Source organism: Leuresthes tenuis, unplaced genomic scaffold (assembly GCF_036924035.1).
Source record: "Leuresthes tenuis unplaced genomic scaffold, fLeuTen1.0.hap1 SCAF_7, whole genome shotgun sequence".
Classification (NCBI taxonomy): Eukaryota; Metazoa; Chordata; class Actinopteri; order Atheriniformes; family Atherinopsidae; genus Leuresthes; species Leuresthes tenuis.
The window spans coordinates 19,345,375-19,371,613 of NW_027325361.1; the positions used below are offsets into that span (position 1 = coordinate 19,345,375).

At 40.9% G+C, this 26,239-nt stretch overlaps 2 protein-coding genes across 6 annotated transcripts in view; both read left to right on the forward strand.

Moving 5' to 3' along the window:
- LOC140312076 (cytochrome b-c1 complex subunit 10-like) overlaps window positions 1-26,239 on the forward strand; it is a 61,057-nt gene that overhangs the window by 31,595 nt on the left and 3,223 nt on the right. The gene's annotated exons all lie outside the window — the stretch shown is intronic.
- tcf3b (transcription factor 3b) lies at window positions 767-25,345 on the forward strand. 5 transcript variants are annotated; one of them, XM_072389735.1, is made up of 21 exons: window positions 767-1,276; window positions 4,123-4,219; window positions 5,993-6,065; window positions 10,580-10,653; window positions 11,354-11,426; window positions 11,904-11,944; window positions 12,175-12,307; window positions 12,709-12,755; window positions 18,412-18,511; window positions 18,617-18,717; window positions 18,813-18,936; window positions 19,081-19,139; window positions 19,507-19,582; window positions 19,775-19,836; window positions 20,019-20,216; window positions 20,910-21,018; window positions 21,169-21,316; window positions 21,632-21,685; window positions 22,264-22,502; window positions 22,600-22,751; window positions 22,839-25,345. In XM_072389735.1, exons 2-20 carry the CDS (start codon window positions 4,145-4,147, stop codon window positions 22,743-22,745), a joined length of 1,932 nt encoding a protein of 643 aa, XP_072245836.1. In that variant the 5' UTR covers window positions 767-1,276; window positions 4,123-4,144; the 3' UTR covers window positions 22,746-22,751; window positions 22,839-25,345. The 5 variants fall into 5 exon arrangements, with proteins under 5 accessions (XP_072245836.1, XP_072245834.1, XP_072245831.1 ...); XM_072389733.1 differs by having other exon boundaries at window positions 768-1,276; window positions 18,620-18,717; window positions 20,907-21,018; XM_072389730.1 differs by having other exon boundaries at window positions 769-1,276; window positions 20,907-21,018.

Consider the following 26,239-nt stretch of genomic DNA (forward strand, 5'->3'; position numbering starts at 1 on the left):
TACAAGAATATTTTGAGCATGGGACTTTTGGTCTGACAAACCGAGCATTTCATTTTTTTACTCTTTTCTGTAAGTTAACTATACTTTATTATCATTTCATTGGTAGCGACAAATTTGTTTTAATGGTGGAGATTGTTTTTTTGTTGTTGTTTTTTTTATCTGAACAGTCTCTGATTTCAAGGTAATAAGAGAAAAGAAGGTCACATTTCGCATTAACTCGTGCATAAAGAAATAAACAACTAACTAACAGACGAACTAAATAAACAAACGAGATATCGAAAATTACCCATCCTATAACGCACTCTTGTAATGATGTAAACAAATAGCTAGAAGTTAAACTAATGTCACATACCGCACAGCAAAACATTGATAAAATACATGAATTATGTTTTATCTGCTAGTTGCTGCTGTTGTTTTTCTCAAAACAAATAAATGTAATAAAACGGCAAGTAGTGAATTTTACCCTTATAAAAAAATTACAAGAAGACATACCAACCCATATAATAAAATGATGTCAACGGGCATGTTGGAGCCCCCCTAAACCAGCCTCCCAGAGCACACAGGGAAAGTGAGCGTCATGAAGAAGGCGGAACTACATTGGATTTCCTGCTTTATACTGGTTTTCGTTGCTGTCAATCGACCTTTTCTACGTTCCTATTGGCTGAGGCCGTTCGCATTTATCGTGCCATCTCGTCAAGCTGCTGCTGTGTAATCGCAGGTAACTTTCTTACTGTAGCCTTCCGCTGCGCGACCTAGCGCTCATAGCACTCGTGCATTTTGAGGACTGTACATACAGTACTCAGTACCCACAGTCAGAAGGAGATATTTTTGTTTCTTAGAACATTGGAAGGCGTAAAAGTAGCATTTTTTTCTCAAGAAAAACACCCCGTCTCTCAAAGGCGTTTGAAATCGGACACCGCTGGCGTTGAGGCCCTCACTTTAGCGCGGAAGGATACGTTGTTGCGTCTGACAATGTGGACGGAGGTGGTGAAGATGTCTACGAGAAGAATGAAATCATCTCAGTTGTAACAACAAAAACGGAAGACGCGAGATTAGTTACTATAATAGAATTGTTTGCACACAGACTTGTTACATTGAAGCAAACACGTGGGCGCTGCGTGAAAAGCAGGCTTCCCCGGACAAAAGGAAGGCATCTACTGTGCTCCAATGCGTTTCATGCAGTGAGGTCGAAATTCTCTTGAAGTTTTATGTTTTTCCCCTCGCGAGTCTCCGCTTTTCTTCTTACTGTTGGATATCAGACACTTGGAGAGGAGAGGTAAAAACACACTCGCACACTTCACGTTTCGGGGGAAGTTGCATGAATTCGATTGGTTTCATTGACACACATTTTGACGCCTGCAATTGTCGAAAAGTTTTCGGGAATGTGCGGTTAAAGCGGGGGATGTAAGTTTTTGTCTGGTTTGAGGTGGCGAGCCAAGTGTGTGTTGGTCTCCGCATCGACCACGGAGAGGAGGAAATTACTCCTTTGTTCTGCAAAAAGGCTCCATTAACGTTAAATGTTAGTGCCGCCTAACAAGCCTCGGTTTGTTTTTCACCGTGTGTCTCCGCCGCTAGCTTGAGGCCAGCAAGTGAAGATATTAAATCTTAACGTTGTGTAATGTTGGCGAGCATTTTAGCTAAACTTTGTGAGGACGACCCTGCGTGTATTTTCCGTACAGACGTGAAGCAAACTTTCCATAAATCCCCCATTGGTGGCCCTTAAAACGTTACTTTATGAAAGTGTCTGGGCCACCAGTTAGACTTATTTTATTGCACATTTGGCAGGAAATTCCTCATGCTCCAACCCCCACCGTCTCCTCCGCAGAACTCCCTCATAATGCACGACTTGAACCCTAATAATATGTGAAAGACTGGGTTCAGAGTTTGCTGTGGAAGTTTGGAGCCTCGCTCCTTTTCTGGACGGTCTCGGCCGTTGCACTTGCTTTACACGGTGAAGACACAACTAAAGATTATGCTTTTTGTTGGTGTTGAGGATGATGTCAACATAGTTAAAAATAAATAGAGAATGGGTTAGTTGTCAGCTATAGCTTGGCCCTGAATGTGGTGAATAGCCTCTATCACGGTGCCCTACATGGTTACTGACCCTGTTGTTAACAGTTTGACCCAAAGTGTTTATTTGAGTTTTATCTATTTGGGGGGTTATTTTTGCTAAATGTATTCACTTAGCGCGCAGATTTGAAGCAACAGTTGAAACTGTATTTTCTTACGGCACTTGCTTTCCAGTAGTAGCGTTGAGATGAACACTTTCCAATCATGTATTTTTTTTTTATAGCTTTTCTTCTGTTTTATTGAAATGATTAGAGCGGATACATGTGCGCACACACATACACACACACACACACTACTTTTATTTTACATTGCCAGTGGTATCATCAGCCACAGCCATTCTCAAAATGACTTGTTCCACAGATGTTCAAAATGCACTGACACAGGCATCTTAAACTCCAGTTTCTTCTTCTGAATGTATGTCAGACATTGGGATTTAGGTGTAAGGCATCTGTTATGGCAGCGGTTTGTTTTAGTAGAAGTGGAGACTCTTTTGTGGGGACTGACCTGTCTTCTCTGCCTTTTGTGGGGTGACAAAGGCCCCCCTAATCTGCCCGCTTCAAATATTGATCCAGCAGTTGCTGAAGATGCCATTTTGTTACATAAAGGTCCTCTGTGTGCTCTGCTCCATTAAACTTGTGGGTAGATGATGTTTTTTTTTTTTTTAGTTGTTGTTGGGAATGGTAAGTTTATGTCAGTGGTGTGTGTGGCCTTAGGTGTCCTTCATAGGTCATCTTATCATAAAGTTTGGGATAGCAATGATAGTTATGTTGGTAGTCTATTTACAACTTGGACCATGTTTTGAATGTACTTCCTGATACTAAAGTTAACTTAGTTTCACTTGCCTAAGTTGACTAGAATTAGACTGTAATGTTTTCAACCCTTTTTAGGTGGAGAAGGATTTATTACTTTGTTTGCTTTTAAGTAGTTTCAAATTAGCACTATTGTTTCTTGAAAGAAATCTGCATGCTTTGACTTCCCTGTGCTTAAGTGCTTGTGTGTTCTCTAAGAAATGCATCTATTTTGTTTGTTTCTTTCTGTCTGTTTCCTATCGCATCAGTCTATGCAAGTTCTGAATTACAAAAGAGGCTGTAAAAGCACACCACCTGTTGGTGTCCAAGTGCCTCTATTCTTCCACTTGCTCCCCTCACCACTAGCTCCCTGAGAGGCTTGCAGAACCACCGCTCAGCATCAGACAGCGGCCTTGGGCTTGCACTGGAATGCAAAACGTTGGGTAAATCCAGTATTCGTGCTCACTGTGTCTTTTGACAAGCTCCTTTCTGAGTTGACATATGGTAATTCGTTAATGACGTGTTTGCATACAGTCATTAGCTCTGCCTTTCACCCCCATTTCCTTGGGCTAACAATAGTCCCAATTATGTCTGTAATTGTACGAGTATTACATTCTCTTTTATGTAGCAATGATCGACATATGGTTGTGTTAGTTGCCAGGGCTGCGTAAAATGAAAGACAATTTTTAAGTCATTAGTTGGTTGTGATTTGACTAAAGGCAGAGTATTCATCAATTGGTGGCATGTCTTCCTCTGCCTGGATGGCAAGGCAGTGTCTCAGAGGAAAATAGCATTTCCAAGTATACGGGTGTGTTGTTTTTAGCAGCAGTGTGTTGTTCTATCCCTCATCTGTCCATAGTTTAGCCTTGTGGTAATTTGAGGTGTATCGTTTGGCCTGCTGACAGACACGTTATCTACCTCTCAAACACAAGACATTCGCGTACGACTTTCCTGCACAATTTTATGAGCAGGTAGAGAAAAAAATCAGATTCATTAGGCATGAGAAACTTTTATTTTCTTTAAACAACAATGCAGACATGCTGCTGTTGCACCCTGGCATTGGTATCTAATGGAAAACAAAGAATCTTTTTACTTTTTAAACGTGAATCTTCTCATGGGTTACAATAAGAGGTGTGATGTTAGCAGATGTAGTTTCAATCATTAGTTACCATCATCATCTTTTTATTATTTTTAAGTAACATGTGACTTCTCGTTGTGCTTGCTAGTACAATTAAAATCCTGTATTTGCAAATTTCTCTCGTAGGGTTTATTAGAGACTGAAGGGTATGAACGAACAGCAGCAAAGAATGGCTGCAGTGGGAACTGACAAGGAACTCAGCGACCTCCTGGATTTCAGTGCGGTAAGAGAGTGGGAGAGCAGTCTGGGTGGTTCTGGGTGGCAGTGGTGCTGTAAGTGGGTGGCTTTGCGATACAGGTCTGTATGTGCAGCAGAGAGATGGAGGTCTGAATAGAAGAAGTGGGTAAGGGGCAAGGAAAGCAGCTTAATCTCTCAATCTGAAGAAGACATTTTGTTGTTTAAGCTCAAAATGTTTACATTCCTGGCAATCGGAGGCAGTGCTCATTATGTTGAGGTGTAACGAGTAAGATGCTGCTATACCTCAGGGTGACAGGTGAAAATGAATTCAGGCTTCAAATATAGGTTACTCAATTATGTAGACGATGCAGGGATGCGGGCCCCTGAGGAAGAGGATCATGGTACAATCGACCAGCATCCGATATAAAATGTAAATAGTGAATCAGGAACAACTGCAGGCAATGGTAGAAGAAAAAAGAATCACCAATGTTTGTCTTGTTAACAGGATCTTAGGGGAAAATATGATGCTGTGTGAACTGGGCTGAGCAGACAGCCTCTGCATTTGTTTTTGTCATGTTTTTAGTCTTTAGTAAGACATTTTCAGTTGTTTTCAGAGTGTTTCTCTTGATATTATCTTCAAAGTGGATAGAGGTGTTCTGTTCAGCTTTTTGTTTACCTGCGTTATATTTTGTTGTGAAGGCTTCGGCAGCTTCCTGCCGACATAGCCCCAGTGGAGCTGCGTTAGTCTTCCATCCGAATAAACTGAAAAGCTGGTATGCTGATATTGCCAGCTCTGGATTATTATTTGTTGTTCAGCAGACAATTTTTAATTGATAAGGAATATTGGTCAGTACGTTTTAAGAAATTTATTCCCAACTATGTATATATTTGCAAGAGAAATTGACATTAATATGAGTGCTACTCAGCGTTGTGGAGCGAGACTATTGGTTAAAAATCTGTTATAGTTACTTGCACAATGATTAGTTAGTATTGGTCTTATTAACCCATGAAAAGTAAAACATTTCCTGATGTGAGAGGGGTTTGTGGAAAGCTCTCATAGATGGCTCAGTTTGTTAGAAGAGCTCAGGTTGACCAGCTGCCAGTTTATATCACAAATGTTCAGTTTAAATGCACCATTGATAATTGAGTGGAAAACTCTTGAACATTCGGCTAATGAAATTCTTCCTCCTAGTTTAATTGATGGCTGGTCACAAAACGGCACGCGGAATAAAGCGAAACCAAACATGATTGTAGTAGATGCAGTAAAATGTGTTTGAAGCAGCAGCTGTTGATTGACAGCAGTGACAGATTGTGTTATAGTGTCCTAGTTACAAAAATGTCAGGGATGTACAGCAAACGTTCGATATCGGTGAAAGATGCCACATAGCAGACATGGCGACTACACCATAGCCTCGCGGTAAAGCCCACAGTGGCTCGTGACATCATCGTTATTTCAAGTATTGAATACTGAGTTTCAATATGTCTAAACTGAAATTCTTTGCTTCTGGTTTGGGTTGACAGTGTAATTGCAGGAAAAAAATCTATATTTATAATGTGATTCTTATATTATTATGCTTCACTTTATGTTGGAAGTTATTCAAGGTGATATCAACTTTACTTTTTCTTTTTTTTTCTTTTTTTCTTAATGAACAGTTTAGATCTTACTTTAGACATTCAGAATTGAAATGTCTTTAAGGAATTAACACAAACACAACTGAACGACATGTGTGTCATGTTTGTTAATAGTGGAAATGGGATGTGTGAAGTGTGCCATCCCTGGCTTTGTTAGTTATGGTACCCCTATGCTTTTGTCTTGTAGATGTTCGCGCCTCCAGTAGCCAATGGGAAAAACAGGACAATGACACTGGCCAGCACTCATTTTGGTGGATCAGGTAAGCTTTTTAAACCTAATCTCAACACTTGTACGTCCTTTAGGTCGTAGCCTCGCTGGGTTATCTGTACTGTGGTATTTGTTTTTTTTCGATGTGATCTTTAAATGTACTTGACTGTGGCTGCTTGTGTAGGCAAATTAGGATAAACAAATATAATAATTTCAAGATCATCTAGGGTCTTTAACTGTGAAGCTGAATGCAAAAGAGATGAAGCACTTGAAAGGTTATCTCACCAAATTCAGATTAATTTCTTTTTCTTTTAAACTTTGTCATTTTTTTGCTCTGTCAGTGTCTGGAACAACAGGGGTGCTGAGGGCTACGCAGAATTGGATTTGTAAACACTTGATAATAGTTTATCAGAAGTAACACTCTGACTCTGGATAATCCAGACTGGTAAAGGCATTTATTTATTTATTTTTTTTGTAACATTCTGAGCAGCTTCAAGAGGATTTACATTTATTGATCTGCTACAGCTCGCTTTAGTCCTGTTTAGCCATTTCTTTAGACTTTACTTCTCATTTTAAAGTGCAAAATAGCTGCACATAACACACTTGCGCACCTGAAGGCTCTGAGTGAGCATTTCTCTCTTCCTGAAGGTTATTAGTAAGTCGTGTTACTTTCGTTCCTCTATCACCCTTCCAACCTGGCGTGTGAAATCGAGTCACACTCCCAAGCGTTCCCCAGAGTGAGAACTTGGCCACTGAGGAACAAAGGCAAAGAAGGGGGCTTATGGACTTGAAATGACTCCCCCACACTGAAGTGTAAAATACTCCTCCCCCAACACGGCACAGGGCTCTTACCCCCACTGATCTGCAGGAAATGGCTCGGGTCTGAGACAATGTCCCTCACCCCCAGCTCACAGCCTCTTAAACTGGCCCAGCATGCAGTGAGTGGCCAAAGTGGAAGAGAGAGCTTGTTGAATAGAGGGATCAGTCTGTGGAAGGCTAGATTCTGTTTGTTTCTATTACAGCAGGCAATTACTAAGCAGTGAGGAGTTAATTCCTCCCCCTCCTTGTGTCCTAAAGTGTGGCCCTCGGTCATTGACACCCATTATAATGTGATACTTAAAGCTGTCAACTTTAACTTTGGGAGAGCCTGCAGGTACTCTCTAATAGCACCGGAGTCTAAATGCTAACATGTGCAAACTCCAGCCAAAAAATGTCTATATCACAACACTGAAGGTGAATAGAATACGTTACTTTAGGAAGAAGATTATAAGCTTCAGGATGCATTTCCGTGGTATGCAAATGGATACAAATGGATGCAAATGTGTGTTTTTATTTATTTATTTTTGGAAACACTTCCTAAAATATGCTCCTGCTCAAAGTGATATATCACTTGAGGCCGGTGATACCTATTTATAGTAGAAATGACAATCGAACAACAATGTCCATCTTTGACGTCATTTAGGCAGCTTGTATATTCAGGAACCCAACAGCGCGGGAACGGTAGCAAGCAGCCTAGTGGCCCACCAGACCACCTCTATTCATCAACACAAAAGTGCTCAGAGGGGTGCTAATTGCATTAGGCGTCCTTCTCCTTTCCTCAGTGGCCGGAGCGCGCACGTGTGCTTGTGTGTGTGTGTGGGGAAGAGTGTGTCAAGTAGAATGAAGGGAATAGGCAAGGAAAAGAGTATTGGCAAGATGTGTGGGATGTCTGAGAAGTAGGGGAGGCAGAGTGTGACGGTGTGTGGTGGGAGTTGGCCAAGCCCGCAAGCCTTCAGGCAGGCGTCCCCTCTGTCACCTCTGCAGCTGCTGGCAACGTCTCCAACCCCCTTTCCAAACACACTAACACAGGAGTACATGGGACGCGACAGGCTTGCTTCTTGTAGATCACAACAAACACTGAATTTACACATGTGGTGGCTTTTGGTGGCTAACTTAATCGCTCTGCTTTGAACTTTTGCCCACCCGCTTGTTCGTTTGCATCATTGTCATGTCATTCTCTGAGCATTGGTGAGTCCTTGTAGAGAAAAAATCTAAACCCTCGGAAAGAGGAAATCTGAAAGGCGAATGGCTTCCTTCTTCAGCTAAATTAGATATTTTCAGACCCTGCAGCCGTGAGAAAGCTTTTGTGGCTCAGAAAATAAATATTTTTCCGGGCTTTGGATGTGAGGCAGTATTTGTCTTGCCATGTGAGCACATTGACACAAGCCTGAAATCTTTAGAACCTGTTGTATTAATGCCAACGCTGACTTTTACATTTCCATTAATGTATCATTTGTAAATATTCCAGGGTGTTCGTGGTATTTAATTTATTTGTGAACAATTTGCTTGATGAAACATTAGTTTAAGTTACAAGTGGCATAATTTCTCACAAATGGTGCTAATGAATGTGGACAATCATTGTAATGTGTAAATAATTTGTTACAATACCCTGTTTATTTATGATGAAATCATCGTAAACCTCTTTTCTACCTCTAGCAGAAGCCAGAGAAGAAAACCATTCAAAGAACTTTAGGTGTTGTGTCAGCACGGATATGCCAGTGTCCCATTGACTGGTTATTATGGCATGACACATGAGTCGATGTCTGATATTTACAGTATGAAAGCTCAAGTTTTTCTAAGTATTAGCTTGATATCAATGAAATAGGGATGAAACAAAGCCAAGATCAGGATGATGTTTTTTTTTTCTCTCTCAGAATTCAGATTCTTTAGATAGACTTGATCAATACGATGAGCTGGCTGAGAAAGTGGTGCTAAATGTATTTTTGCTGGTCAAAATAATTGATGTAGATGTACTTCCTGACCTACTTTGAAAGGAGCGTTACTTGCTTTTACAGCTAAACTTTAAAATGTTCTTAACTACTTGTGCAAGATCATTAACAGACTCTACATTGAAATATCTTTGAGGTAGAGGCGTGTATGTATCTGACTCCCAATGATACAATATACAAAATATTACTTTGTAAAGCTTTTGGTGACAGTGATTTTATCTTTGATTTGACATGTGACAGCAGATTAACAACAATAGGAAGATCTCGCTTAGTTGGGGCTCTCGTAGGCGTCAGCGTCACCTCTGCAGCTCGCCACCTTGTTTTAATTGCTTTCGAGTTAATTACTCCAGTAAGTGTGAAACAATGTTGTCAGACTTCCCCTGCACAGCCGATGCTTTCACTCTATCCTCTGCACCCCTGTTGGCCAAATGGAGGCATCATTGGTGGATGAGTGACGCTTTGAAAATAGCTGTGAAAAAGAAGTCGCTTGTTTACCTCGCAGGCCAGCACAGTGCAGGTTATTGTTGACTGAGATAATGAGATTTCCTGAGCTGCTTAATACTTTTTGTTAAATTAGGTGTGGTCTACGTGCAAATTTGTGGAAGCGGAAGAATGTCATGCTAGAGGTGACAGGCTCTTTGACATCTTTCCTCTTAAGTGGATACTCATCTTGCTAATTCGGTATTACTGTATTTCTCTGGGCACTAAGCTTTTTTTACTAAAATGTCTCCATACTAACTCTGTCATCCTTATTTAGCTGTGAGCTTGTCAACAGTGTCCTGTGCCATTGGACATGGTTGACGGTGGTGCACCGCTTTATTAGAGCTGTGGCTTTTCAGCGGGGCTGATCTGACAGTGGGCAAGGCTGATCTTTTGAGGTCCCCTCTCCTCCCTCCTTGCATGATTCTCCATGCCACTGGCATCAGCTCCATAGATCACGGCTGTCGCAGCGTGTGTAGGTGCTTGCACCGCTCTGTTAGTCTCATCGCTCATTCTCACTCGTCAGCCAGGCTGCTGATCTCACCCAGACCCCTCTCACTCTCGTTCCCTGCTCTCTCGTCTCCTTGCTTTCTCCTTCCACTTGCTCACTCGGTTGCTTTCTCACACACATTTTTTTAATTAGGCGAAATCAAAGGCGAAATATGAATATTCATAAGGAAACTGCATTAATATGCACAATTATGCAAATCAGCATGCAATTAAGCCTTGTGTCTCCAGAGAGCCTGGATAGCATTAGTGCATTAGACAGGGAGAAGGGGATGATGGGGGTATTTTGGAGTTTTCTGCTCCACTAGTCTTTGGCTGTGTTGTCTTTGTGCCACACATCAGTTCTTTCTCTACCTAAAGCATAGAGGTTCTGTTTTTTTGGCTATATGTATTTTGTTTTAGTTTATTTGTTTGTGGCAGATTCACTGAATGTATTTCAAACGTGGCTTAGATGACGTTTTTAACCTCATGGATTGCATTAGGAGGTAAATTGTTAATTTTCTGCAATTCCGTAACCATAATGAACCCTAATGGGAACATTGCACAGCATTTCATACATGTTTTCTCCATTAACGGTTTAACATTGCAATGGGCCATGAAGAGAAACATCTTTGATCAATAGTGTCTCTGTGTTGGTCCATTTTGTTACACTTACTGATTCCTTTGACCACAATACTGAAGTGCCATTCATATGTTTTACTTTGGAGATAGCTGATCTTCTATCGTTTAGTTCAGTTTGTGTTTTGATTATTTCTGCTTCGTCAGACTAACATACTGTCCTTGCCTACCTGTCATTCTTGCCTATGTACAGCGATAGATGAACGCAGCGGCTCTGGGTCTTGGGCTCCCACAGATCAGAACAGCCCCTCATTCAGCCAAGGACGGGTAAGATCTAAATACACATACACTTGAGCTCTTTAGCTGCACTTGATTTTAAGTCTGCAGATCTAAGGAGTGACACCAGATGCCACGTTATTGTCATTCACACTCACATATTCAGTTCATCACGCTGCCAGAGCTGAAAACGCATATCCTCTCTCCCCCAAACACCACAGCAGCTTAGTGCTTTTTCCTGCCGTGAGCCTTATTTGATTTGAAGTGCTAGTTTTTACTTTCTACCTAATAACCTTGGCCCAGGATCCTGCATTGGCAAGCTTTCTTGTAGCTTAGAACCTCTGTTGAAGCCCAGCCGTAATTGCAGATTCACATCTACCGTAACGGTCTTGGCACAACTTTGTGTAAATACATGGAACAGGGGGGTGAAAAAGATGCAGAAAGCTTTGATTACCACAAGTTGATAATTAAGAAAGTCGTTTTGAATCCCCCGAGCTGATGCAGATTTGTTTGGCATGGATCCTGTCAGACAGAAAAGCAGAGGGAGGGTAACCACAAAGCCATATAGGAGAGCTGACAAGATGGAGATGGCTTATGTGTAATTTTTGTGAGTTGCTACTGCACTCGTGTGTTTACGTAATGTTAGTCTCTACATGTTGTATCTATTTTTTATCATTTTATTTTATTTTATACATGTTTCTTGTGTTGTTTGTGAGGTGGTCACGTTTTGTTTGTACCGTTGTTTCTTCAGGGTTACGGAGAAGGATCCCACTTCAGTGAACATGAAGGCTTGTCTTCTCCGTTCATCAGTTCAGGGATTGCTGGTATGTTCTTCAAAAATGACTATTTTCACACGTTAATGTAGATGTTGCTCGTTTTTTTTCCTACTCTACATTTAAAACAGATTTTGTTTTCTGGATGGCAAAATGTGTATGTGTGCCTACAAATATATGTGTGTGTGTGTATATGTATATGTGTATATATATGTATGTATGTGTGTATATATATATATATATATATATATATACACACATACACACATGTGTGGGTTTGTGTGTTCATTCGTTGAGTGTTGGGGATGTTAGGGCGCTCAAGCAGAAACCCTCCCTTGGGTTTTGTCTAGCGGGCGGCTTTATGCAGCTGGGTGTACTGAAAAAGGGGAGGGCCTCTCTGGACTTTTTGCACTGATGAAAAACCTACTTTTCATTTGTTTTAACATACACCATCGCATCTTAATATGTGTGAACAACCAGTGTTTATCGTACACTAATGCTCAAGCAACCATCAATTTCACCTTGCAGGCAAAAACGAGAGGCCGCCGTATCCTCCCTTTGGAAGCCAGGTATGTTGCCACAATGCTCATTCCTCACATTTCACTGCAATGTTACACGTGTGAAAGCTAAAATCAAGTTGTGTGTCACTGTGAAGGAAGCCATCTTCTCAGTTCTCTTTTTAGGCACTTTGAATTTACAACGCTTTTAGTTTCTTAGCAGCGAAGTTGTTGTTTTATGCTACGCTTTCCCACTCCCCTGCTTGTATAATTAGTCAAACGTTGTGTTTGTTTGTATCTAGCCTGGTTTTCTTCCAAGTGACATAGCGATGCCCAGCCCAGATGCCATGTCTCCCTCTGCGCTGAAGTCTGGGTCTCAGTTTTATCCGTCATACCCCAACAACCCCAGGAGAAGGCCGCCTGATGGAAACTTAGGTAAAAGACATCGAACATGTTGTGTCATCCGCCTTTATCGGTTTGTTACTTGTTTGGTTTATGGTATGTCCAAAATTGTCAATTTTGACCAATTGACCAATTTCCATTGGCCAAGTTGATTTCTTAAAATTGTTCACATTGCTTATGCAACAAGTGGATATCTTAGTTTGTTTTTTTTTAAGTATCAAATGTGCTCAGTTGATGAATCTTTTCAGTACACATACAAACATTCTGCTCTGCATATGAAATTGGAGCAAGAACACAATTATGTCGCACCTGAACCGGCAGAACGTTTGCAAATGTGTCTTTGCACAGTCACATGTGTTTATTTATCATTTAATCTTTTATTTATTTATTTGCTCGCCTTTCACATTTTCTGTCTCTTCATCGCCTGTACATAGACACCCAGCCAAAGAAGATTCGGAAACCCCCTGGCCTGCCGTCCTCGGTGAGAGCTTATTTCTGCTCATCTTCACAGCTCACAGCCTGCCTCCTCTCTGCTTCTGTGTCTCTCTTTCTCTGCTGCTTTCCCCACTCTGCTTGAGCAGTTCTGTGACAGACAGGGGTAAAGACCCTCTGCTCAGTAAGACTCTCAGGGAGCTGACAGTTGGGCAACTCAGGCCCCAGTAAACATCATCACTACGGTTGTTGCTACAGTCAAGTGGTCTCAAGTGATGTTTGGGGTTGACTGTCACGTAGACAAGCAATTTAGTAGGATTTTGGGGTACTTTGTCAAGTCTGTAAACTTATCTTCTTTAGGGACCAAATTTGAATGAAACATTATGTGAGAACATGGAGAATTAAGGTGTGTTACCCACTATAATGCATGAATGTCAATTTAGTTCTGAAGGTGGTTCCTTTCTTAAAAAGATTTTTCCCAAGTTTGTAAATGGATAAATGGTTTTAACATTGGAGTCTCGCATGTCTTCTATTGAATCTCATTTGGCTAAAGTGAAATTTTCCTCCCTTAAGTTTCACTTGTTCGAAAAGCAGTCTGTAATTTCCATCATTTGCTTCTCAAAACAATCTCAAGCTAAATCGAAATAAAGCCCATAGAGTACATTAGATCCCCAACGCTGGTCCAAGCAGTATTGAGTCTCTCATAGTGCTAGCGTTTACTGGACCAAGCAATTTGTCTGTGGGCCCAGAGTTTCAAGCAGCTGATGTGAGCACGATGGCAGCCACACATAGCTGGAAATGCTAGTCATCATAGTTGCATGCATGGTTCATTCAAGTGGGCCACTGTCCCTGTCCCAGTATACATGCATAGGAGCTAAATCTAGTGATAGACTGAAGTATGTCTGGCCCTGTGACCTTGTGGACAGTGTGAGAAAACGTTGAAGACACTCTGCCACTTTTAACTTTCTCTGCGGGAGACCATCTTACTCCAAAGTACAGCTGAATTCATTGTCTTTAAAAGTTGATTTTCTTAAATGATGCTGCGGTTATAAAATCAGGGTTTTATTAGAGCAGAGTTGCAGTCTGGAAATATTTGAAGCCACTGCAAGTTTACAAATAGTCTTAATGGCCTAATTTTAAATAGCTGTTTAACCCAAGTAACAGAAAAATGTGTGAACAAGAGCAGTTTTATTGGGGATTCGGCTGTATTTAGCTACATTTACTGTCTTTACAAAAATATGCAAATACAGGCAGCAGTGATAGATTCCCAACCACTTTACCTAAAGCATTAGTCCGGTTTTGAGAAGCTCTATTTTGGTGGGACTAAGCTGCTCTGTTTTAGTTGGAGTAGCAGAATATATTTTTTATTTTTTGATCTTGTTATGAAAGTGTGCTTACTGTTCCACCTTTAAATGTACAGTTTATGAATATGTTGAAGTGACTACATAAAGCATTGAATAAGACTCGAATTGCACACCTCATGTCCATTTATGAATCATTGTCATAATCGAAGTGGGAATCTTGTGTGCTGATCATCAGTCACCCAAAGATCAGATGAACCTTGGACTGTCTGATCGATTTTGAATACTGCATAAAACAATACCAGCATCTTTTAACATTCTAGTTTTAAAAATGGTTAAAACTATTAGCCAGGTTATTGCTTTATTTGTAAGATGGCAGATGTGATTATTTTCAGTCTGCACTTGAATAGCAACAATAACAGAGGCAACCACTCACTCTCAGTCTTGATGCTTTAGCTGCCACTGGATCATCACTATGAAATATTGCCATTGCTCAAACATTTCTATAACCTTCGCCTCATGCTACTGTTGTTCTCAGATAACACAAGTGACCTCAAAGATTAACCGGCTATGAAACCTTTACATCTTTACACTTGTGGTTTCCTCATTTTGCTAGGTCTCTTAAAGCCACACAGAAGTAACACAGGCACAGGAAATTAAAACCAAGTCATTTACCATTTCTAGTTCTTTTTCCAGTAATTTCATCAACTTAGTAGAAGTTAAACAAATCTTAATGCAAGTTTGAAATACAGAATTGACTCGTGTTTATGCTGATGTTTTGTTTTTTTCTTTTAAGCACATGGATTAAGTAAATTCCAGGGGTTTATATGGATGATGAGGTCCACATTAGAGCTATGGTTGGGATTTTTGCAGGAAATTTAGTTAAGCGTGTGTTAAGCACAGTGTTGTATTCTTCGCCTTAGTTTGACAGTTGTGAGTAATGGAACTACTATAGCTGATTGCATTGATTAGTCATGTGTTTATCATATTGACTATGGTTAGGATGTACTTAAATCAGAGTTGAACTTCATGAACTCTGCCCTCTGATTTCTTGTTGGTTTGGAAAGTTAAGCAGTCGTTGAAGACACCGCTGCTGTCCTCCACCTGTGCGTGTTGGCATTTTGAAGTGGTTGCTGAAACCTGTGTGTGTAGACGCACTTAATCTTAGTGACTACATCGCAGAGATTGAGTGTGAACACGCACTCTCTGGCTAAGGCCCTGTCTTTTTCACTGTCTGAACCTCAGCCCTTCCCTGCAGTGTGAACGATGCCTGTGTGGTTTTAGTGCGAATGATGAGACGTCTGAGTGTGAACCCCCCTCCCCCACCTCACCCAGTCCTCCGCCTACACTTCACCACATGATGGCCTGGGTGGGCCTCCCCCTGTGAGTGACCCAGTTGTGAGGCGCAGTGCTTGTGAGGCCTCTTAGCCCCGTGTCTGAGCCCAGATTAATGACTGCCGATGATGATCCTGTGGTCTTTCCTCCCTCCCACACTCCCTTCGAGCTTTTCTTTACCAAATTCATTTTCCCTTATCTACTTTTTGTTACTTAAATCATGGTGATCTAAATGAGGAAATAGACAAATGCTATCTGCTACATAAAAACTTAAGTTCCCATCTCTGATTTATGTTCCCACCGCTACCTGTGCGTAAGATGGTTGCCCTAACCCTACGAACTCTCACCTCCACTTATGTTCATCAAACCAAACAAAAACAGAACGAAACATGCACTGGCTTCTCTTCAGTCCCCTGAATGTCCTACAGACTGCCCACAAACCCTTGTGGTTGAATATAAGCACTCGGAGGTTAGTTTGATGTTAATCTTCATCTACTCCCCAGCTCTTGCCACATTGCGTTTTTTCTAGCGTAGGGACCTTTACACAGTCATAACCTGTATTACATTAAAGCTCTATTAGATGAGGATTTTACCGTAGAAATCCCATTCTTCTTGAGAATACAATTATCCTGCAGCAGTAGTCATTGTGTGGTTCTGTGTTCCCATCTCGAGCAGCACGACATTGTTCCCCATGAAAGAACAACTCAAAGCCTATTGTTAAATGAAGCCATCTCCATCATGTTTTCCCCTGAATTAACCGTGATCATTTTAAATCCCCTGTTTCCTTCACACTCCCCTGGCCGTATCAAGCTTTGTTTAAGTCATTTAGATTACCTTCTCCTGTCCCCCTTAACACCCCTTATCTCCCTACCCATTTCATATATCATCAAGGCCTTCACCCCCCCCCCCCCCCCCCCCCCCCCAAATCCTCCCCCCTTGCCCCTTTACCTCCCCCTACCCACTGCAGTCTCTCCCTCTCTGCCTCTCTTTCCGTCTCTCTTGCTGACTAGATCCCAGCCCCCATCCCTCTCTCTGTCTCCCTCTCCTCGTTCCCTCTCCTCAGCCCAGCTGCCTGTGGAGTTGGATGCGGTCCAGGAACAGGCAGATGGCTCTGTAATTAGAAGTGCATCTCTCCATTCCCTTTCCACTTCTCCCTGTTAAATCAAATTACAGAAAAAATCCCTTTTCTGGATTAGCATTCTTTGCAGCATAGCCTCCATTCTCTCTCCTTCTCTATCTGCCATGTAGTACAGAGGAAGGGAGGAAAAGGAGGAGTGAGTGGGGTGTGATGGTGTCTGGAAACTGAGGGCTTCTCTTGTCCATCTTCAGGCTGTGTATTTTGAGTCCTAGAATCCAATTCTGCCACCGCTATATTGAAAGTATGCCTGAACTCTGGGCTCTCATGTAGACTTGAATCACAGCTGTTTATTGTCATACTTTCGATTATCTATGGATGCCATATAGAATATGACGGTGCCAGTCTTTGGACATTGCTAATGAAAGGGTGTGTTGGCTCACTGAATGCATGGTATGTGTGTGAGCTGACACTGAGCATGTTATAGGGAGGGGCTGCAAGCCAGGCAGTGCGTTGTCACTGGGGTCTTAGGAGCTAGAGGAAGTGCTCACTGTGCACTGGGATTCAAGCCGTCGCTGTGCCCAGCATGCCATGGCCACTGTGTTCTCCTCTACAGGCAAGGAGCCGGCCTTCCTCCCACACCACCACAAGTCTCCCTCTTGCCATCTTGTGGATGCTTAAAGCTAGTGTAAATAAATGTTTTTCCATAGTTCTACTGAAATGAGATAGTTCAACAGATAAGGTGAGAAATATGTTGATAAATGAGGTAGCTCTCTACTGTTCAACTGAATTTCTCATATTCCGATCTATGTGACATATTTGTTTGTTCTTTTTGTAATCCCAGAATTTTGCAGCGTCAGTGTCACTGTTAAAACCACCTACCTCGTATCGTGTTGGCTCCCCCTCTTGTTTCACCAAAACATGGACGTGGGACCTCTGTAGGTGTTCATTAAAAAAACAAACAAAAAAAAACCTGTTCTGATAGATTGTGTTAATGCTGGGTTGAATTTGGGTCTGGATGGTTTAGAGGCTAGCTGAATTTCATTGGCTCCTTGTCGTTTCCTGTTGAACTGCTCCTGGGTGAATTTTCTAATGTGGTGAGGTGCTTTTTTTCCCCTGCTGACTGAAGCCCTTGCTAACGGGTAGTTTTGGTGTACAACAGTAAGCACATGATGGTGAAAAAAAGACAAATAAGTGCCACTCTGTCCAAAACTGGAATTTTAAAATGCATGTAAATATGTTAGGCTGACTGAAATTGTACGAAATTGAGCTTTTCAAACCTGCACTCGCTAATCCAGATGTCTTGGTTGCAGATCAAATCCATCCTGCATGTATCAGCTAGACTCAAATTGGCGTAGGTGCTCCACGCATCTTCAAAGTTTACTGCACTTTATTTATTTTACTAAAACAGTAAAGTGTATATTAGCTAAACTATGCAGTTTACAGTGTGACCAGTGAACTATATATTGATACGCACGCTTGCATATATTTTCAGTATCTCTTTTCAGACAGCTAAATTTGTCAAAAACTGTGGTTGACAATCAGCCTTTCAAGACTTCATGTCATGTCACGGTCACTTAAAGTGTGTAACTGTAGTGTCATCTGGTAAAATCTCCATTCAAATAACTTAAAGACGAGGCCAGAGCAGTGAGTTCAGTTATACTTGCATGGCAGCAGAATTTCTTGAATGCTTTCTCATACAGCCCGCAGCATCACAGGCAATCGCTCGATTTTTCTTCATTGCATGTATACTGGGACAATCCAGTTAAATGGCCCTGTTGACTGTAGCTTGACTCAGCCGTGCCTGTACATGTGTGTGGTATGATGGGTGGCACATGGTTATAACCGCATATATTCCAGTAGAACCTTGTATTGCAATGACAGGATCAATGCTGCTCACCTTATTGGTTTCTGATGGTCCAGCTGTGTAGTTGTGTGAACAAGCTATTGCAAAAATATCGGTTGAACTGATTGTTGGCTGTGTGTTTGTTTAGGTATATGCTTCCACATCTGGTGATGAGTTTTCCAGGGACAATGCAGGGTACCCCGGTGCAAAACCTGGTGCTGTGTACCCAGGCTCTTTCTACATGCAAGGTAAGTTCTCCCAAAATCTCACCTGAGTACATTTACTCTTGTAATTCTTTTTGAGAAACTTTTTATTTTTTCCCACAATTTCAAACGTGCTTCCATTTTCCTCAGAAGACCCCTGGTCATCTTCTGGCTACTCTGCCATGCTTGGCAACTCTCCTCACATCGGACAGCCAGGCTCCTTCCCTGCGATCAACCCACAGGAGAGAATGGTGAGTATATTAGGCCAGAATCCAATCTTCACTCTTAAGTTTGCAGTTTTTTTCTGGGATTTGTACCTTATGAAGCTGCTTGTATCCTTTTTCAGAAGCATCACACCCTTCCTCTGTCCCCACAGAACTATCCTCTGCATGGCAGCGAAGTAAACGGCTTCCACTCAGCCCCCACAACCTACAACCACACACCCACCATCAACGGAGAAAGCATCATGGGTAAGAACCCTTTTAACTGAGGTTGTTGCAAAAGTATTTCCAAGCATCTGTCACTGATTCAACAGCTGCAGTCATTCTGTTATTTTATTTTTCTCCAGATTATCAGCTCATCTGACTCACTTTATGTATATTTTGTCTCTGCAGCCAACAGAGGCACCACAGCAAGCAGTTCAGGAGATGAGATTGGGAAAGCTCTTGCCTCAGTGAGTTCTTTTCAGTCTTGTTTTCATTCACACGAAGCAGTAAAACATCTATGATAGCTTTCCAAGGGTTTTCTTCAATCAGACAGTATAAATATTGCATGACGGCAGATTATTCTTAAGAAAAGAATTAAATTGATGATCAGCAGATCTCTTTAGTGAATATTTGGGCTCTGGAATATTTTCAGACAGACCAAAATAACAACAACTCTTGACACAGTTGGACTGATTGGTGGAGTTGTCATTTTAAGCCATATTCTCCGGTACTTGTTTGAACCCAGCAGTAAAACACCAAAAAGCTCTGGTCTGTTAAATGATGCGTTTTGCTTTACATAGTTTAAGGTGTTTTGACGTTTGTTTTTTCTTTCAGATTTACCCATCGGACCACAACAGTAATAATTTCTCCTCGGCTCCTTCCACACCTGGATCTCCTCAGGCCATTGCTGGTACGGTTAACGTCTCATGTAGACGTTCTACAAATGCAAGACTCTTCATTTGCTTTTGGTGTTTAACTTGTACAGTTGAATTGATCCTCTGCATTCTTGATATTGTTGCAAAAATGTGTCTGCAGCTCCATCTGCTGTTTAAGAGTAAGCTAAGAATGAACTGTTAACACAATTCACTGTTTCTCTCTGCAGGAGCTCAGTCTCAGTGGCAAAGACCCACCACACCCAACTATGAAGGGCAACCACACGCACTGGTAGGTTAAAAAGTTTCTCTGCTACATCTGAGGTGATTAGAAGTTACCCATGTGCTATTATTCCTCTAGTCTTCGTATGATGTTGTGCCTGACAGTGTTAAAATCTATTGTTTAGATTAAGACCATTGTTTCTGGTGCAGCTCTTGCTTGGACTTGGACTCATCTCTCATGTATTTATGTAGCAGAGTAAAATGGAGGACCGCTTGGAAGAGGCCATCCATGTGCTCCGTAGCCATGCTGTGGGCCAGAGCCCTGCCTTAGAGGGGGCTCACGCTGACATGCACAACCTGCTGTCCTCCGTACACAACGGGAGCCTCGGAGGCCTCTCTCCAGCCTTTCCCAATGCCAGCCTTGCCCTCAGCAACCGGCATCCTGCTATGGTGAGTCACCTGCTCTCCCTCAACTCGCTGTGTCTTTTGAGTTTGGGCTTTTGATTGTGTAACACGGAGCAAGCGAGTGTTCATTTGCGCTAAAACTTTTTTGCAAGTAGTTTTGTCAGAATGGTTTCTCGGTGCATAAATGCTCAGCAGGTTGGGCCATTTCTGAGGAAGCTGTGTCAGAATTAAGGTTTAAATGATGTGCGTTACAAGTTAAAGATTAATGATAAAGACAACTTTAGTCTGTATTGTAATTTGAGTTGTTCAACAAATAACTTTTTAGTGAATTAAATTAAGTTGAATGCCCCAAAGAAAAAATCTTTTAGTTAAAAGACCATATAAATGGTATGAAAAAAATCTAGACAAAAATTTAGATGGCATTGATTAGGATGTTACTTCCTGTTAAACATGTCCTCATTAGTGCCATCTGCTGGCTAAATGTTATATTGAAGGAAAATAAATTCAGTTTGAATATATATATATGTAAACCAATTCCACAAATGTATTACCAAGCAGCCTTTGTGCTTTGTTATGAAAGTATGTGATTGTTTTCATTCATATACATACATACGTTGGATCCTCAGTATTTGCGTGCTTGATCAATACACTTTGTGTGGTGAGCGTTTGCATTGTGGTTCTAAGTCGAACAGTTTCTCCGTTCTGATTTGTGACATGATTCTTCATCTTTATCAGCAGGGAAGTAAACATGAGGAACCCACAGGCCTCCCTCCCAGCAGCACTCTCCTGCATGGTCATCATGCATCTGGATCTACACCGTCAGGTGGCCAGCCAGAAGGCTTTACAAGTATGTTTGACTGTGATTGTGTTTAATGTGCAGTCCTTCTCAACATATATATTTGAACTTAGCACATGATCATTCATGTCTCAGTCAGAAATAAAAAAAAAACTTTAGTCTGTTAGAATGAAATGTTTCCACTTGCTTGTTTATCTCTAGGTCTCCCTGGAGGATTGGCCCGTTCCACACACTCCTCCAGCAGCTCAGACATCAAAAGAGAAGACAAAGAGGATGATGAAAACTCATCTAATGCAGACAAGTCGGAGGAGGAAAAGAAGGACTCCAAGGCAGCACGCAATCGAGCAAGGTAATGTGCTTACTGGGTCTTCTACTTGTAATTGTTCCGATGACAAACTTAAGCAGCTTTACCAAACTGTAAAATTTGAATGCAAAGATTATATGGCACGACAGCGAAGGCTGTCTTTTTACTAATGGTACGATGATAAAGGAAGCCTTTTATTTCAGGAAATTTTCTTTCCAAGGCTCTAGATGTTGGTCACTTTTAAAAGATAGCGTAATTCACCAAAGACAACTCTTGATTCCTGTTTCCCACTGATTGTTCAGGCTATCTTAGGTGTTTTAACAATTTCAAAATCCCCCTCCCTTCATGTCACATTTTCAGAAAGGAGGCGTTGACCCTCCAGATGTTCTCTGGCCTATCAGACCAGAAAGATGAGTAAGTTTCTCCAATAGGGAATCTGTTTCTAGTGCTTTGTTGGCTCTTGCCAGCTTTCACTCAAAGCACATTAATAAAATTTCACCTTTGATTGGCAGGCTGTTGATGAAATGATATTTGGAACCTAATTTCCAGTCGTTCATATTTGACATTTCTGCACATTTGTTTCCCTTTTAAATCTCTCAATTTGAACTTAAAATGTGTTTTCTTCCCTAAATAATTAGGGAAAAAGCGCTCTGGGGACAATATTTCAATAGTAATAGATACAGCACACAAAAGGTTTTAATCACAAAGGATTTAGGGACAATAAGGTGAAAGTTCAATCATCACACAGTACAGAATACCACCAAAAGGGAACTTATCCAGCTTGATATAGTCTTTATCTGAGGTGGGAGATGTTGCTTCTAGATTGGATCCAGTATTTCCTATAGAATAACATTGACTTCTCACAGATGTCTCTCGCAGTGCAGTCATTGCGTACAAAACGTTTCTTTTTGTAGTGACAAGTTTGCAGTGAGCTCTTTTGTTTGTGGTGGGTTGTTTTTAAAGTTCTTCACCACTTCCTCTCTGTCTGAAAGTAGTCAGGACATCGAGGATGACGAGGACCTTCCCCCCGAGGTGAAGATGGAGCGTGAAAGGGAACGGAGAGTGGCCAACAATGCCCGAGAGCGTCTCAGAGTACGGGACATCAACGAGGCGTTTAAAGAGCTCGGGAGGATGTGTCAGCTGCACCTCAGCCATGACAAACCACAGACCAAACTTCTCATCCTTCACCAAGCGGTCAACGTCATCCTTAATTTAGAACAACAAGTCAGAGGTAAGTCTACAGACAGAATGTTTACGGTGGGAAGCGAGCTCTTTTTTTTTTTTTTTTCTCCCTCTCATACTAAGAATCTCTGCTTTTTCTTTGTCAGAGCGCAACCTCAACCCCAAGGCAGCATGTTTAAAACGGCGGGAGGAGGAGAAGGTGTCTGGGGTGGTGGGAGAAGCACCCATGCAGCTCTCAGGAGGCCACCCTAGCATGGGAGGAGATGGCCACAATCCAGTTGGCCACATGTAACACCAGGTAGGCCTTAAAGTAACAGATCTGACCAAGTTTTTTCCCTTCTGTTAAAGTATGGCTGCATAATGTTTTGATCCTTCCTTTTTACAGATCTGGTGGTGTTTCCCTGGCTGTCAGAGGATGTGGCCTTAACAGATTTCTTCCACCCATTATTCTCAGTGTGTGTGTGTGTGTATGTGGACATGTCTGTGTATTGTCCATTCAAGTTTCAAGATGCACGTTCACACACTTGTACACACATGCATACTGCCAAAACTGACACAGCCTGTTTGTCGCACTCCCAACCATGACTACAAGCGCAAATGTGAAGAACTTTTTTTTTTTTCTTTTTTTTTTTTAATTTTAGTTTTGCTTTGTTTTATACATGTAATATTTTTATTTTCATTTTGGTTTCCACATGATGATTGAACGCCAGAGTACTTTTTGTCCTGCCACTCTTTTGGGACTACACACACTGCCAAGAGGTGCTCTGGTGGAGGGAAAAAAGAAAAAAAAGGAGACCTAAACAAACACAAATTAAATCAAGGATTTGTGCCTAATTGTTACATGTTTTCTATTTGACATTTAAGCAAATTGCTTTACATTTGAGGAACATTTGTGAGGGATTGCTTATGTGTATGAGCAATTATTTTTAATGTATGTCATTCCCAGCGTGATGGTACAGTCTTACATATGTTATGTAACCAACCCCATAGTTGAAGTTGAATTGTCAAAATTCAGTGACTTTTCCTCAAGCGTGCGGACGGTGGTGGAAAGGCCAATCATGGTTTTGACAGTTAAAACACAGCTTACCTGAGAAATGGGAACTCTGATCTAGAGCCAGTCTCTGACTCAGGCCCGGTCTCATCCCACAAGGCATCTGGAGACTTGGAATCAAAGACTTCTTCCTTGAAACTTATGAATTATCCAAGTTGTAGAATTTGTCAGCAAAACAAAACTGTTCTTCCTCTTTGTTGACGAAGAATTCTAGTGTTACTCCAGGGGCCCTTGTTATACATCCAGGTTTTTGTACTACTTTATGTACTAAAGCATACTTGGACAAGACAAAGCACAGTTGTATAGATTAAAGCTGGAGCAGAAGTGTTGACCTGTATCGCATTTGAGTCCCGGAAAGTCTTGTATAAAAAAAAAAAAAAAAAAGCCATTTGAATCACTTGCAAGTGATCGGCACCACGCAGTGCTGATACTTTTCTTCTTTTTTTTTTTTGTTTTTTTGTTTTTTTGTTTTTAAATGGTTTACTGACAGTGCCAGCAGACTTAACAGCTTAAGTCTTTCCCCTTTATCGATGCTCTATGAAAGACACAAATCTGGGTTCCTTTTTAAAGGAGGGATCTCATCAGCCGCAGTTGTTAAAGCAGACAAGCCTTTGTGTTATTGAGGCTTTCTTTTCCGAAATGAGCATTCCCACTGAATTGCAGCCCCTCACCTTCCTCCTGAGTTAAGCGTGTTTTCACCTTTCTTACAGAGAGAAGTGTGACGTGTAAATTCACTTCATACATTATTCTGTTTCATTTTTCAAAATTAAATATATATAAAAAATATATATTTTTTGTTAGTCTATACATTGTAGATTTTTTTTTCTTTTTTTTTTTTTTTTTTTTACATAAATGGCAATATTAGTTTGAAGTTTAGAGTGTATTGTAGATGAGCTGTATAAGGGGATATTTGACATTTAAATAACGTTCAGAGGTTAATTCAAAATCCTACTGGGATGACAAGAAAAGGATCAACAGATGATAAATAAAAGTGTTTGGTATATCCTTTTTTTATTCTGGTTGTAGTTGTAAGATGCACCATCAGATTACCCAGATGAACTCCAGCTTTCCATTTGGGACAGAGTTTGTGCCGCTGTCCCGCTGAGGTGGTCTCGCCTTCGCAAAAAAGGCGCGGGGAAGGGATTTTGTCTAAAACAGTAGTTATTATGCAACTGGTTTTTGAATGTAGCTACCATACAAATGTGGATCGCCTTCATATTCAAAGTTGTGTTCCCGGGTTTTGTCAGCACAGTGTAGTAAGTTTCATTTCACATATTTTTTATTTTTTTTCCTACGTCTGCCCTCGACAAAGTGGCTCTCGGTGCACAGATCACCATCAGGTTTCGTGCACACTCGGATGTTGGCGGCAGACGTCTGTATTTGGGATTAAGGTAATGGATAATATGGAGAACAAAAAACAGTGTTATTGTGATGTTTATTCCCGAGTCATGTTGTGAATGGTTTCTTTTTACCAACATGTAATCACAAATGGGAGGTAGAGTATTTTGTGTGTTTAATTTCTACAAAAAAAAAAGAGAAAAAAAAAAAGATGAAGAAAAAAGACCTATACAAATCAATAGTGTGGCCTTTTCATTCTCAAGACTTAAGATGTCATGATGGGAGAGTGATACCTTATCAGTGCCTGAAACTTGTATTTTTCATTTAAGACAGTTTTATTTTGTGAACCATATCATTTCATTTATCATGGAGATTAAAGAGGTACTTGTTCATTCCCCCACCCTTCCTTCTCCTAATGCTTTTTCAATTTTGAGGAAGAAGTTTAAATGGTATAAAAGAGATTTTCTTTCAGTGTATCTAGTTAAATAAATAAATGTTACGTAGATCTTGTTTAGTTCTTTCCTTTTTTTCCCCTCCTTGATTATTCAACTGGATTACATTGTCCAAACTGCTGTTTTGAATCACCTGATGTGACTGGGTGTCAAGAGAGGCTGCTTTTGAGCTCCTATTGTCAGCGTTGGATGCTTATGAACATTTTTCAGTATGTGTTACTTTGGTTTCAGTGTAGGGAGTGAGTTTTATTTCCCCACGGTGAGCATTTTTAAATTTGTGTATATATCAGATCACAAGCCCTTTGCTGCAGTGACTTTCAATATATTTAGTCATTAGTTATCTTTGTTGGGCCCGGCCTTCAGGCTTCCTGCTCTTTGGTAGCACTTGACAGTGACTTTTGGGCAAAGTTCTAATCACGTCTTTTCAAAGAGCTGTATTGAACATTTTGTCTATTACTACAAAATCAGTGGCTGAACTAAATATTGTTGGTTTATTTTAAGGGAAATCCGACTAAATGTCATTGAGTAATCTGTGAGCATCCCAGTAGTCTACAAATGACAAATTATGCATTCGTAGTCATTTAAATTCTTGACTTAAGTCTGACAGACACAGTTTGATCACTTCAGGAGCTTGTAAAGATTTCAGCTCATGGGCTTTGACTTCTTTCAGTAATAGACAGCAGTGATTTAAAAAAAAAAAACTAAAAAAAAAACTTGCTTCCAACAATTTTGTCATATCTTTGTGGAGCTTAAAAAAAAGAAGAAGAAAAAGGTGTGAGACCACTGAGTGTTAAATACATTCACACTTACAAACACACTTGTAATCTTGGGGTGAAGACAATGTTGACTCATCCTGGGTCCTCATAGTGCCTCACTAAATCTGTCTCTCTCTCATATATATACATATATGTATATGTATATAGTTGAGAACTGTCCTGTATATAA